This window comes from Stegostoma tigrinum, chromosome 1, assembly GCF_030684315.1.
Source record: "Stegostoma tigrinum isolate sSteTig4 chromosome 1, sSteTig4.hap1, whole genome shotgun sequence".
NCBI lineage: Eukaryota > Metazoa > Chordata > Chondrichthyes > Orectolobiformes > Stegostomatidae > Stegostoma > Stegostoma tigrinum.
The window spans coordinates 155,126,719-155,141,061 of NC_081354.1; the positions used below are offsets into that span (position 1 = coordinate 155,126,719).

A 14,343-nucleotide genomic window follows, 5' to 3' on the forward strand; every position below is an offset into this window, starting at 1 on the left:
TTACAATTGCAGTCCTGAATAGTGTGTTTAAAGTTATCATGTGAATTACGTTTGTTCATTTGGCTTTATTTGGTCAGATGTTCTGATAAGAATATTCAATATGTTTCCCACAACACCATACATTTTAATCTGCTTTATATTTAAAGCTGGATCCTGTACAATTGGTACTCCCTCTAGTGGCACTGAACAAATACTTTGCTCTACATGCCTGAAGGGCAAGGCTACTTTCTTGCAAATTTCGCAGAAAAATGTCCAAACTACCAATGAAAACGTTAAAACCTCCTTAAGTTTACATAGAGTTTAACTCACTCTGTCAATATAAACCAATGGATCAAATTATAAATGAAAGACAGAAAAAAAAAGCCTTGCATTTATATGACACTTTCACAATCTTGGGACATCCCAATGTAATTTTCGAAGTCAATGATTCAAGAAATGTAGCAACCAATTTGTACGTAGCAAAGCTCGAGAAACAACAATATGATGGTGAGTAGTTAATCTGTTTTTTGATGTTGATTGAGAGTTAAAAATCAGCCATGATACTACCTAAAATTGCCCTATTTCTATTTAAAATAAGTCCACAGAATCTTTTATTTCCTTTTACAAGATGTGATTGTACACTGGTTGAATGTTTCATCCAATAGATGGCATCTGACAGTGCAGTGCTCCCTCCTCAGTAACATTTGAGTGTTAGCCTTGATTTTTCTGTTCAGGTTGCTGAAGAGAATCTTGTACCTCAGCCTTCTCATTAAAAGCAAGGTTGCACCCAACTGCACCTTTGCTGAAATGGATAGAATCACACCACACAGTTTCCAAAACACTGTTTTAAAAAAATAACATTAAATGAAAATGACAGTTGACTTGTTTATCAACAGTAAATCAGTGGCCTGGCTTATGTCTTCTAGGTTCCTCAAGTCAGATTTTAAACCCTGTATATTGAGCCACCCTTGATATCTTTGCTGAATTTTAGAGTAGTTAGCCTTTGTAGTTATGGATGGAGCTTTTACAGGAGCATCCCTGATCTCCCTCCATATCTTTTGCAAAATCCTTGGAGAAATGATGCATCAATTCTATCTCCATTTTTTAAAAGCAGAGTAGATCAAGAATCATTGAGCACAGAAGAAGGCCATTCAGCCTTTATTTCTATGCTATCTACCCTGCCCTGCCTTTTTCCCCCGTACCCCTGCAAATCTATCCTTTTAAATACATTATGGTCATATTGAACATTTTTTTTCTCACGAAGAGAGGAACCTGAATCCTAAAGCAGCTTGTCTGAAAAGAAGAGAGGAGGAAAAAGTATCAACAGATCCACCGCCACTCTCCCTTGCAGGAGTCCACCCGAATATGGGAGACACATCCAACCAAATGGGCCCAATGTGAAAAGAGGTAATTGAAATCATGCTAACTTCAGCTGCTTTGTGAAACGATGATAGTCATCAACATATTAAAAATTCTCTCAAATACAACACATCACGCAGAATAGGCATCCCACTTTGTACGATGTCAACTTTTACTTCTGTCCATAAATATGAGGGAATATGTTTTCTGCTGCATCCCTATCCACTTGAAATTTTCACACAATCACTCAATCTGATGAATGTTTTCCATGACTTTTCTTTGCATTCATATTGATTCAAAATACCCTTTTGATGTTGCAAAATATGCTGATATAATGCTTCACGTTCCCCTCCAAAACCGTCCCTAGAAGTAGTTTCTCCCATTTCATGACATTCATATCACCTCAAAATTTTTTCTCTTGGAATCTGTTTAATTTTGATCAGCTTTTCATTTCAATCTCAAAATTAACAGCTCTGTGATTACTGAAGTGCCAACATTTACTTGTTTCCTTCATCCTCCATGGCCAGGGCCTCTCCCCTTGTGGGTTTCCTCATCTGTTGTTAATGTTTTCTTCAAATGTTCATGAAGTGCTATATGTACAAATAGATTGTATTACTCTAGTCAATATTAGGAAAATTAGAATTCCCAAAGATTACAGTTAGAGAGCCTTTAACACTGGCCTATATTTGTAACCAAATACAGCAATAGAATCAGATATGTTTGAATTTACGGACCATCATATTGGTCACTTAAGTGGAGTATAAAGTGCAATTATGATGGAACCCTGATGAAATGAGCTCAAAGCAGGTCAGTTCTGTACTAAAATGTTATGATCTTGCTCAGTTCCAAAGGATGGTTTCAGAGAATAGTGATACAGTCACATGTTGCGGCTGACGGTGGAAGCACAAAATCTGTCCTAATTCAAGGTTCAAATCGTAGGACAGGAATTTTGCTTCCAAAGCGAGTGCCTGGAGTCAGGAAATTTCTAGACTTGGCAGACCCACCTCTGTTTAAAGGGCCCCATTGCACCAAAATTTCACTCCAGAAGGCTGGTGGCAGGTTAGAGTGCACACACCCTCCCCAGAAACAGATGTAGGCATTAACAGGTGGACTGGCTAGAAGGCCTGTATCATTTATCTGTGACACTATGCCACTGGTTTTAGAAGCTGTTAGGCTCTTCAGTCCGCACCATCCAGACTCTCTCAGCCACTCTCTATTTGTTATCTATGCCAACTTACGCTTCCTGTGCTACCTCCATAACCATTCACCCATTATCCACTGTGGACAGATCTCAGGAGCCATGTAAAGGTGAAAAGTAGTTAAACTTCTAACAAGGAGATAGCAAAAACTGCAGATGCTGGAGTCAGCCATATCAAAGTGTGGAGCTGGAGAAACACAGCAGGCCAGGCAGCACCAGAAGAGCAGGAAAGCTGACATTTTGGGTCAGGAAATTTCTGAAGAAGGGTCCTGACCTAAAATATCAGCTTTCCTGCTCCTCTGATGCTGTCTGGCCTGCTGTGTTCATCCAGCTCCACACTTCGTAATCTCTAAACTTGTGAAAACTCCCACTTGTGAAAATCCATTCAATGATTTAAAATCCCTTCAAGTGTTCAGCAGGCTATAAGAACAAAGAAACTTCTATGCAATGAGCACATCAAAAACAGCTAATCCTATAGTAACAAAAACAGAAATTGCTGGAAAACCTCAGCAGGTCGAGCAGCATCTGTGAAGAGAAAGCAGAGTTAATGTTTCAGGTTGAGTGACCCTTCCTCAGAACTCTTCAGGTGAGCTGAGCTTTTCCGGCAATTTCTGTTTTTGTCCCTGATTTACAGCATCCAGCAGTTCTTTCGGATTTTAATCCTTGAACTGGCAACTCACCCCCCCCCCACCCCAGACCGGGGAGACTGTAGCTATGTGTGGATTTTGAAACTCAGTCAAGCATTCATAATGAGCTGAGCTGTAATAACAGTCCTTGAGAAATATTAAGAAAGAATGCTGCTAAAACTGCAAATACAGATGGTAAACCAGACAGCCTGTCAATTAATTCTGTAAGGGAGAGGGTGTTTATTTAACTGCAAGTGACAATTTCAGCCTTCTTCTTTTCAGTTTAAAGGTTTGGATATTTCAAAATTATTAAATCGTGTCTCCGAAACAGATCTTATGTGGTCTTCAAGGGTATTTCTACAATAATCCATAGCTTCACTCACTATGGGTTAGATCCATCAAAACTGGAAATGTAGCCCAGTATGACTTTCTAGCACCCATCCCCACTGCCCCGGCCAGCAAAAATGAGACCCGTTGAGAACGGGAGCAGGATGTCTGCTTCCCACCACGCCCATCATTTTTAAAGGTCTTTAAAGTCAGGTTGACTCTGGCCCTCGATCAAGATTAAGGGAAATCATACAGCAGACATAAGGCTGCAGGGGAGAAAGGAATGATGAGCAGAAGAGCAAGCTGCTGATTCCTACATAATCCTGAACACTTTTGAATTGTTCAACATTACAGAAGCAAGTCATTTGGCTCAACCTATCTATGTTCATGCTTTTAGCTGTTTACATTTTTTTCCTACGATATACTGTTCTCCAATTCTATTTTTTTCATGAAGGAGATTTGAAGGAAAATAATCCAAAGATCTATGAAAATAAATGATCCAAATAGAACAATCAGCTCATCAGTTCATTGCACAGACATTACGTAGGAGATGTGGTTTATGAAACAGAGAGCCTTGGGAGTCTGGTTTCTTCCAAGTCAGTTTCTTAACTGTGATGATGGTGCGTGTGTTAGAAATAGTTTTGCTGCCTTAAGTTAAGGTGAAAGAAATTTTCACCACAGTTATTATAATTGCTATTCGTTCATTATTCTGTTCTCTTGTTTGAAAGAGTACGTGAGTGTGGACAATACGTTAAGATGAGGCTCAGTAACGATAGCCACCAGAGTTAAGTATTCTTCAACAATCATGCCAGGAGTGGATCTTTGGACAAGCACCCAAGTGAGAGTCCCACCCTCAGATGAGATGTAAAATGAAGTTGGAAAAGAATGTACAGTAGAAATATTGTTGATTAACCTTTTTTTTCTTTTTGTTTCTACAGGCCCATGGTGCCAGATCAACAAAAAATAAGTGAGAGACCATTTCCTTGACAACTGTATTATCTTACAACAATGTAAACACTCTGCCCACTCCCCTTTTTTTGTAAAACGGAGACACATTAAAAGCAGTCACGAAAATGAATCACACACGAGAGAGAATGAGCAAGGAAAAAAAAAGAGAATACTGCATTCCCAACAAGCAAAGTACAACTTGGGGGACAAACTCAAAACATATCATTCAGAATGTTGAGCAGTATATTGCAAGCTGTTAATGTACAGCCTAGAGACTGAATGGCAATCTTCTCCACACTGTGGAAAATGCATTTGTGCCTGAACTTCTGTAAAAAAATAAAATTAAAAAAAAATCAATTTGTAGGTTGAAAAAAATATTTATTTGAAATCGTAACCTTGCAATAATGAAAAGTGTACTTCTGATAAAAAAAACAAAAAAAAATACAATTTAACATTATTTTGTTTTGTTGGTGTTCTAGTCAGCTAGTGTTTGTTCTCTGGAGAGAGTGAAGCTTTGCTGCCCGTCAACATCCAGTATTCACAAAAACCAGCAATTATCCTAATGGTAACTTAGGTGATGACTGCTTAGCCATTCCTTTGTCTGCATGGGAATAACGGATGGAATAATGGGTCTGTTGGTGGTGTAATCCGTATGTATATTGCGATGCCTGTGTTTTTCTTTTGTGATTTTTATTCCTGTCATTTTCCTGCAGTTATAGAGTATTTGATGGAAAATAGGTCACATCCTCTGCCTTTTAGCAAGAATTGTTTATATTGGAAACTAAAATCAACATGACAGCTTTTTTTTAATTTAAATGTGATATAATGGCAGTGGTCAGCATGGCTGTTATGTGGAATCCAGGAAAAAAAAGAGTAGTTTGGGCTACAAAATTCATAATGGCACTGTTACTAAATTACGTTTCTTCCTTTTGGAGGGTGCTTTGTTGTCTCTGTAATTAGGACAGTAAGTGGAAACTTACCTCAATGACTCTGTGGACGAAGGGACTGTTCAGTGAACTGGACCTCAGAAACCAGGAACGACCCCACCCAGGCTCAATCTGTAAACCTTGCTTAGTTAGCTGATCTCGACCATGAAGGTGGTGTGGCTGCTGCAATCGGCCTTTGTGCTTCTAGACAGGAGGAGGGAAATGTCAGTCAATATTCTCATTCCTGATTACCAGCCAGTGAATTGTGCAGGAAAATTCACGTGGTTGGCATTTGGACTTCACTGCCATCCCCCTTGTGCTAAAACAACCTGCTGAAAGCTGTTAGCTGAGCTCACTGCTTCAAGTGAAGTAGCTGGTGCCTATTAAAACATGCCCCAGACTGACTGGACCTTTAGGAGACAAGGGGCAAAAATTGAAAGGATAACAATATAGCAAGTGGAGAACAAGACATTATAATGATCAGTTATGAATATGGGAACCCTAAAGTAAGGGTAAATGGAGGTTTCCACTATAATATATACAAAATATTATAACGGCAGAAAAATCCATTTGCATTCCATTTTTACCATGATATCTAATACTATATGTGTATGGTGTGTGTATATATAATAGTTCTTTAAAAAAAAATTCTACTCCATACGACTGGTGTGACTCCTGGATGAGAAGAAATCCTGCAATTCACTCTTTTTTGATTTATTGTAAATGTTCTGGTTAAAGAAGCTTTCCACTTAGGTTTTTTAAGCATTTGTACTAAACTTGGATGATAATATAGTTCTGCGCAGAGGTTTGCCGATGATCAATCTGAAGAGTCAGCTTAGTTCTATGCATGTCAGGAGTAGTGAAAACAAGTGCTTTAGGCAGGTCTACTGCAGATATATTTATGCAATGTAACGTGAAGTAGCAGCTTACTTCTACGTGTAAAGAAAGTTAGGTTATAAAAGCAAAATGCTCATTTAAAACGAACAAGAGCTGCACACTTACGCACACATGCTGACCATCTCAGTGCACAGTCGTTGCACAAGTTGCATTTTCTCTGTGAAGAAGTTATGCATTAATAAGTAGTGATAGATGTAGGCAATTGCCCTTTTTATTCAGTCCCTATTGAAGCAAATCTATGTTAAAGAAGAAATATCTCTTACATTGAAGTGAAGCAGTACTAAAGGTGTAACATCCACTTCGAATGATTCAGAGTCAGTTAAGTTCTGTGTTGGAAATTTTAGGAGGTAACATAATTAGCAGTAAATTTTGCTCTGCATTCTTCCTGTTGGACAGATTTTCATACTGACTGGGGAGTTATTTCATTTAGAACTGCTCAAGAGGGGATCTTAAGCAGATCTTGTGGCCTGAGATAATTTATTACATAGGTTTCCATTGGCACGAACATCGGAATCCAATCCAGATCTCACCCGCTATATTTCCCTGTCTGGACCCAGACTTGCTGATACTTAGTAATCCAAGTCTCTATTGGATGTTGCAAGTTTGGGAAACTATATGTAAGCTTCTACTAGGAGGCCCCCCCCCCCCGACCCACCCACTACAGTCATACAGGTTCATTAGCGGCTTTGAGATTAGGATCTTTCTATACTACTGGTTCGATGATCAGTACTGGTATATAATGTTCAACAAATACCAGCTGCATAAACCTGGCGTTATAGCCAGTTTTGTGTTGCTTGAAAGGAGTCTTATTTTCCATCAAATAGTGTATCTGTGGAGAATTAAGTGATGTCAGGCTAGATTTTGTCTGAAGGTGTTATTTAACCCTTTGAGCACTGCAGTAAAGTCCAAAAACTTTATTCAGTTCATACAATGAATTGAGAAAGCATCAGAATCAATACATTCCCTAAGTTTGTTTTTAGTTCACTGATAACTGCCCTGCCTGCCAATGCATAGTGTTTCATTGCGTGCACCGAGAGTACATGCTGGCTTCTTGCTCCAGGCACCCCTCTCAATGTGAAGTTGTAAGTGATCAATCTGAGATGTGGAAGAACGGAATTTGGGTGTCTCCCCTATTCACTGCTTCCATAGGAGGTCACTGTCACTGCCCACCCTTTCCCTATCGAATAAGGAGGCTGCAGTGGGCATCTCAGCATTTGGACCTAACACATAGTCTGTTGTTTAATATACCAAGCCACTGTTTGAGTACAGCACCGCACCTTTATATTTTCTTCCCAAGATTCCCCTCCCCCCAAAAAAAGTGTAAAAGAACTTGTGTTTGTTGTTCTCGCACAAACAAACAGTTTGTCACTTGAAAGCAGCATCAGCCTTTCCGTGCTCAGAGGGTTAAAGTCGCAGAACATAAAAATTGTTGTGGTATTGACTGGGGTTCCACTTACCAGACTGTAAATAATGAAGGGATTCAGTGCAGCTGAATCCTGACAAGCCCCTGGTTCAGAACTTCTACAGGATGAGAGCATGAATGGGAATGAAATGTGGGAGGTGCTTACCCTTGGCTCAGGTACAAGCTGATCCAGATTCTATTGTAGTGGGAATCTGGGGGGAGAACTCAGGCCACTGTTAAGGACACGCAATCGAATAGTCAAAAACAAAACGGATATCAGAGCACTCTTGCTACCTTCTGCACAAACCGCGTGGAAATCTGAATGTGCTGAAAAATAAAACTTATCATGAAATGCTTGAACTTGTCCAGTCCCAGAAACGAAGCACAGTTCCATGCACCAAATGCTGAAGGGAAGGAAACTGTCCACAGCACAATGGATTAAAATGTAACCATTTTCATCAATCAGCACCAAAAGCAATTATACTAACACTGCCTGCTAACATGTTTTAGAGTGGTTAATACTTAAGCTTCTCTTGGTTTTCTTTCTCTCAACAAAAGAAAAGTACTGTAGTAGATTAGAGCTGAAAATAAAAACAGTGACGATTATCGATAGTGGATATGCAGCTTGTGACATTGACAAGAGCAGCAAGGTCTAGAAGCCTGAGCGCAAAAAACAAACAAACGACGGGCTTCAAGAAACTTGTCAGTTTTCTAGTGTTTCTTTCAAAAGAACTTAGCAATAACGATCGAGAAAGTGTGCATTATTTGTGAAGGACGCTGACCAGCATTAGTTTATGCATGAGGAAAAATCATAGCGACTAACAACATAAAAGGGGTTTCATATATTGTACATAGTTTAAAAAAAATCCCACCAATAATCATAATATAGATTTTGTTATATTCAACATGATAAAAGTAAGCATTAATGTGGGAGTTGGGAGAAGTCATTATTGATCATTTGTTTTCTTTTTGTTTACATTCTTGTGCAGAGAGCACATACACTAGTTCGGAGGGTGGAAATGGTTTATGCTCTTAAAATATCATTTTTAAAACAAAATACAACAGCACTGGAATTTTAGTGTATGTGCGTGGCCTGAAAATTCTCCAAGTGTAAGGCTTACCAAACTATTAGGAGTCTATATTTCCTACACTTTAGATTGTGTAGACTTGAAACATTCCTGGCAGTAATATGACCTCTGCTTCAAGCAGAGTTGTAGAAGAAAGTCACGTTTTGGTGTAAAACGACGACAAAAATGGAAGAAAAATGGTCCATCTCCTCTCCCTTATGGTAATTAACTATCACTTTAAAACAAAATTGCAAAACTTTGTGTGTTATATGAAGTGACAGGCAAATTTTGCAGCTGTGTTTGAATTCTTTGTGTAAAAGCTAAAAGTTATATTTTTACATGTAGACTTAAAAGTCATTCAGTGTTTTTTGAATATGTCATGAGGCTTTGTTTTGCTTTTAAAAAGAAATATAAAGGAATCCCTGTGGTTTAAAAAGTGTCTCGTTTAAACAAGATAGTAAAATTTCAAGTAGCATTGTCAAGGAATTTTACAAGCACACATATTTCTGGAAACTTATTTCAAAAAAAGGAACAAAATAAGGTATTTCACATTTATTACCTACTAAATGTTTGATCTAAATCACTCTGCTGTTGGAATATTGTAGATAATGATTACATTTGTGAGTGTACAGGGTTTCGGTATTTTGATGGGCAGTTCATGATACTTTTGTATGCATGGAAGTGGATCAAACAAACAATGGATTTCCATTTGAAGCTGTGAATTGGGAAGGAGCAATATCACTTAACTGAAGTAGAAATGTGTTTAATGTGCTGGTCTTACAGAAGGAGCACAGCACCTCGAGGCCCAACATCAATTCAAAGAGGCTATAATCTAAACTTGTGATGAAAACTGAAATGTTATTACTCCCTTAGCTACTGCTTATGTGAGAAGTATATTGGTTAATAAAGACTTAGGTTATTAGGAGACATGGAGTCAAGGAGGGTTAATAGTGTTAAGGTGTGGGTAAACCACAGTCTAATTGATTGTGTTAAGGCTATAAATAGCCTACTCCTGTTGTTTTGTTCCATCTTTTGTTCTTAAAGTACATTGGGATACAAATGAATGCAAGTTGACTAGTTATGGGCTAACTGTTGTAGTGTGAAGAGCTGCATAAATAAGCTATACAAGGTGAGTGTGGTATGCTTACATGGTTAGATTACTGACTACTACAGTCAGGTGTTAATGAATTGTTCATCAATATTGAGTGCAGTAAACCAGTCGAGATATGATTCCAGCTGTAACCACTACTTCAAGTGATTAACTACTTCATCATTTTATATGCCAAATGGTTTGGAATCCTACTGTTAAGGTAACATTACCATGCTGAAGACATGTCTTCCAATACGTTTCTCCTTCCATCTCTTGACTGCATTGGTGTCAGAGTTGATTTGAAATGGTGTGGTTTATATGTAGAGGAGGTAATGAGATGATTATTTCAAACCCAGAGTGCATTCTCACCATTTAAAGAAGAGTATGATGGGAAAGAAAATGGCTAAGCACGTACAACGACATACATGGTCAGGCATTGATGGGTATAGTAATTGTGTGTGTTGTTAGTTGAGCTACTTTTGTGTGTCTAAATATGAGCTGGCAAATAGAGGCTTCTTTCAAGTATATGTTACTAGTTACACTGTAACAACATTCCTTTGGTCTTGATACAATAAGTAGTTAAGACATGGAAGATTATGCCTGAATTTAAAAAGGGTAGTGCAGTTATTTAACCAGGGTTAAGGATAGCATTTATTTAACCAGGGATCCAAGTTTCAAATTTTGTTCAGGGAATGATAGGGTTTCTTAGCTTTGCTGTTTAAGATCTTGAGTAGAATGAATTCCATAAACACACCATTTGAAATCTTGTGCCATTAGTGATAATGAATGACAGCATATGAGGAATTTTATTTGATGTACTATTGTTTAGAGACTGTTTGATTTGAATAGGTAACACACAATTGATTATGCCAAACTATGACATTTACAATACCTCTGTTGATTTAGTTGAGGATGTACTTGCGGATGTCATCATCTGAGACACTATTTGGTCAACGTGCAAAAGAGTTATAACATTTCACTTAACAAAAATGTCCGCAGAATATCAAGTAAGTTTTTTTTTAAAATGTCAATATCTTATTACCTTAGTCTTGTTAATGGATCCACTTCCCTGCCTATGACAGTTCATAAACTGAATCAAACTGCTCACTCATCAGTATCCATTGTCTTCAATGTAGCTGTAATTAACACTAACGCCTATAAACTGTCAATTGAACCAGTGATGCAATTTGTAAATTTATCCAGTCTTCCGATTTTTTTTTCAAATTTTGTTCAGTTTTTGTTTTATTTTCCTTTTTGTAATTTTTTTTTGTATCAGGCAAGTTTTTTTTAATTCTTAATAAAAACAAAAGTGAACACTCTCCAGAAATGATTTAGCGTTTGATATGAACAAGCACAAACATTAGCCAATTATAGCTGACTGGAAAAATAGATAGGTAAAATTTTAAAAAGGAGAAGTAATTCCATAAAATGGGGCACCAAGGCTTTTATGAGCCCACTTTTACAGACATTTTTCTCATGGACTCTTATTCATCTTGTGCAGTGCTGGTTTACCATGCTCATTTCAAGTATTATAGACATATGTAATGGTGAGAATATGAACTGTGGCCTTTTTCATTCTTGTACTTGTGATGCAATTAAGTGAAGAGAAAAGCAGAGAATTACCATGTATCAGTGCCTGGCTTTTTGTTATAAAGCTTCTTTTGTCTAGTGCTCTTTTTGCTATGAAATAGACTGTAGTACACCCTATAAAAGCTAAATTTAAAGAAAAAAATATATTTGGCTTATTTTTCGCAGGAGCAATCCTTTTATACCATGGATCTTGAAAAAAAAATTCTCGGATTCTGAATATTTCTCTTTGTAGATTTTTGGAATCATTCTGAGTAAAAGTTTGTTACTTTATTTTACTATTTAAAAGATGTTATTTTACCATGTGTTACTGAGATGAACTGTATGGTAGCGTTTTAGTTGTAAGTCGCATGATGTCGCGACTACAAATAGCTGCAGCAGTGAAGAAAAAAAAAACCTATTTCACCTTTTTCCCATTTGTGTGGCTCGAGTGCCTCAACTTTTCATGTTTTTTTGGTGTTTTTCAGATTTGTAGAAATGTCCGAACAGATTGTTTGCTGGAGTATTCAAAGGCCAGCTCGATGTAGGCCATTACCTGTTTATCATCAGTAGTTATTCCAAGCAGTCATGTACATGACAGTTCTGTAGCAATAAATGTGCCATTTTTATAAACTCGTGTTTTATGTGTGTTCTGTGTTCTTTTCCTGACAATGGAAATTCACAGACTTTATAGAGTTATGTCTGTGCTGTTATTGCTTCTGTAATTCAGGAATACAGAAAAAATACCCTCTCCTCTCAAACAAATGCATTGCTAGACCACGTTAATGGTTATCTAATGTGTGGTCATTTCAATGTGTTTTCGGTGTGCTGCACCACTGGTTTCCCAATTTTATGATAAAAACTTTGGCAATGGTGTGATACATAATATATAAATACACATCTCTACTGCCTCCTGTTGAAGCAAAACTTTGCTCTGAAATATGTGAAGAATTCACAGCTCATACCAAGTAACACTCGGCATTCCATGAGCAGTGGGACAAATCAGCACATGCTCGAAGCAACAGAACTAATGGATTCAACTCTTAGGTGTTGCTTTTCCATAGGTGGTCCATGCTCACCTCAAATTCTTAAAGAAAACTGAATTTCCTCACTCGACGCAAGAGTTGCAATTGTCTCTTGTCAAGTTTGATACTGCATCATAAAAGCACCAAACCCCTATAATTCTGATTAAAAACTGAAAGAACTACAGATGCTGCAAATCGGGAACAAAAGCAGAAATTGCTGGAAAAGCTCAGCAGGTCTGGCAGCATCTGTGAACAAAACTCAGTTATGCTAACTCTTGATTTTTCTTCACAGTTACTGTCAGTTCTGCTGAGCTTTTTTAACAACTTCTGTCTTTGTTCGTATAATGCTGATGTCATGCCAAAGAAAAATCCAGAACTATCTCTTAAAAGGACAACATCAACGTCAGCCTGATGAAGGGTCCAGGCCCAAAACATCAGCTTTTGTGCTTCTGAGATGCTGCTTGGCCTGCTGTGTTCATCCAGCTTCACACTTGTTATAAACATCAGCCTGTTTTCTTTCCCTCTCCAATATTCTATATCCTGCAAATAAGTTCAGTGCACTTCAGAACAAAAGCTTAATGTTAGTTAACTGGAGAATAAAGGAAGTGGCATGCTGTCAAAATTGAGGCATTCAAAGCCTAATCAAGGCTTTTGTTTTATTGTGATCTTAATTCTTATGATGGGGTGTGGGTGGGGAGGATTTTCACCAGCTTCTAAGTACATACAAACAGGAGTTGGCCATTCACCACCTCAACCCTGTTCTAACATTGTGAGATAATGACTGATTTGTGTCCAAACTCTCTCAACTTTGGAGCTATATCCCTTAATACCATTGCCTAATAATTTTTATCTCTGATTTAAATTACAACTGATCCAGCATCCACTGTCATTTGTGGAAGGGAGTTCTGAATGTTACCACCCTTCGTGTGTAGAAGTGCTTCTTAACATCTCTCTTGAATGATCTGGCCCTAATTCTCAAACTATGTCATCCAGTTGTAGAATCCCCAACAAGTGGAAATAGTTTACCTTGATATATCGTGTTTTTTCCTGTTAATGTCTTGAAGACTTCAATCAGACCATCTCTTAACCTTCTAGAGTAAATGGGCTGATTAGCATAAACTGTCTTCGTCACACCTAAAGTCCAGTATTATTCCTGTAAAATTAAAGCCAATATATTCTACTGAAAATGTGGCCCAGATCTGCACACAATAATCCATGAGGGGTCTAATCAGGATTTTGTGTAACTGCAGCACAATGTCTGCAACCTTGAATTCTAGTCCTGCAGATAAAGGCCAGCATTCCATTAGATTTCCTGAATATTTTCTGTATCTGTTTGTGGCATGTTAAAGATCTATGCATCTGAGCCCTTCTGTATTTAACTTCATACCATCTAGAAAGTACCCTGATCTGTCCTTTTACAGGCTGAAATGGGTAACACAAGACCGTAATAACCAGAATAGCTCACTAGAGAAAATGTATGCGGGGGCTAAAGACCTTGCACTTGATCAGTTGCATCGCAGGATTTTAAACAAAGTAGATACAGAGATAATGGAACAATGCTAGTATTTTTGAGGAGATAGCAAGATAAATAAAGTGGGGAACCAGGCAATATAACATATTTTGGATTTCCGAATGGCATTCAATAAAGTAATACACATTAAGCTGCTTTACAAGAGCCAAGGATGTTCAGATAGTACAGCGATTGATTGAATATAAGATTAGCTAGCTAACAGAAGGCAGGGAGCTGGGATAATGGTAGCATTTTCAGGATGGGATCCTGTAACTAGTGGAGTATCAGAGGGATCAATATTCTGGTCACAACAAAATGAAATATATATGAAATACTTGGATGACATAAAGAGTTTGCAGTAAAATACAGACAGTTAAGTGAATGAGCAAAATTGGGTGAGTTGGAAGATGATGTGGGGAAATG

At 37.9% G+C, this 14,343-nt stretch overlaps 1 protein-coding gene across 23 annotated transcripts in view; it reads left to right on the top strand.

Annotated features, from left to right (window-relative positions):
• LOC125457292 (transcription factor 4-like) overlaps positions 1 to 12,018 on the top strand; it is a 610,802-nt gene extending 598,784 nt beyond the window's left edge. For 22 of the 23 annotated variants that reach the window (XM_048541370.2, XM_048541332.2, XM_048541341.2 and 19 more), the window contains 2 exons: positions 1,244 to 1,386; positions 4,428 to 12,018. In XM_048541370.2, the coding sequence (XP_048397327.1) occupies positions 1,244 to 1,380 (137 nt within the window). In that variant the 3' untranslated portion in view covers positions 1,381 to 1,386; positions 4,428 to 12,018. The remainder of the gene's footprint in view (positions 1 to 1,243; positions 1,387 to 4,427) is intronic. The other variant, XM_048541399.2, reaches the window with a different exon arrangement.
• The last annotated feature ends 2,325 nt before the right edge of the window (positions 12,019 to 14,343 follow it).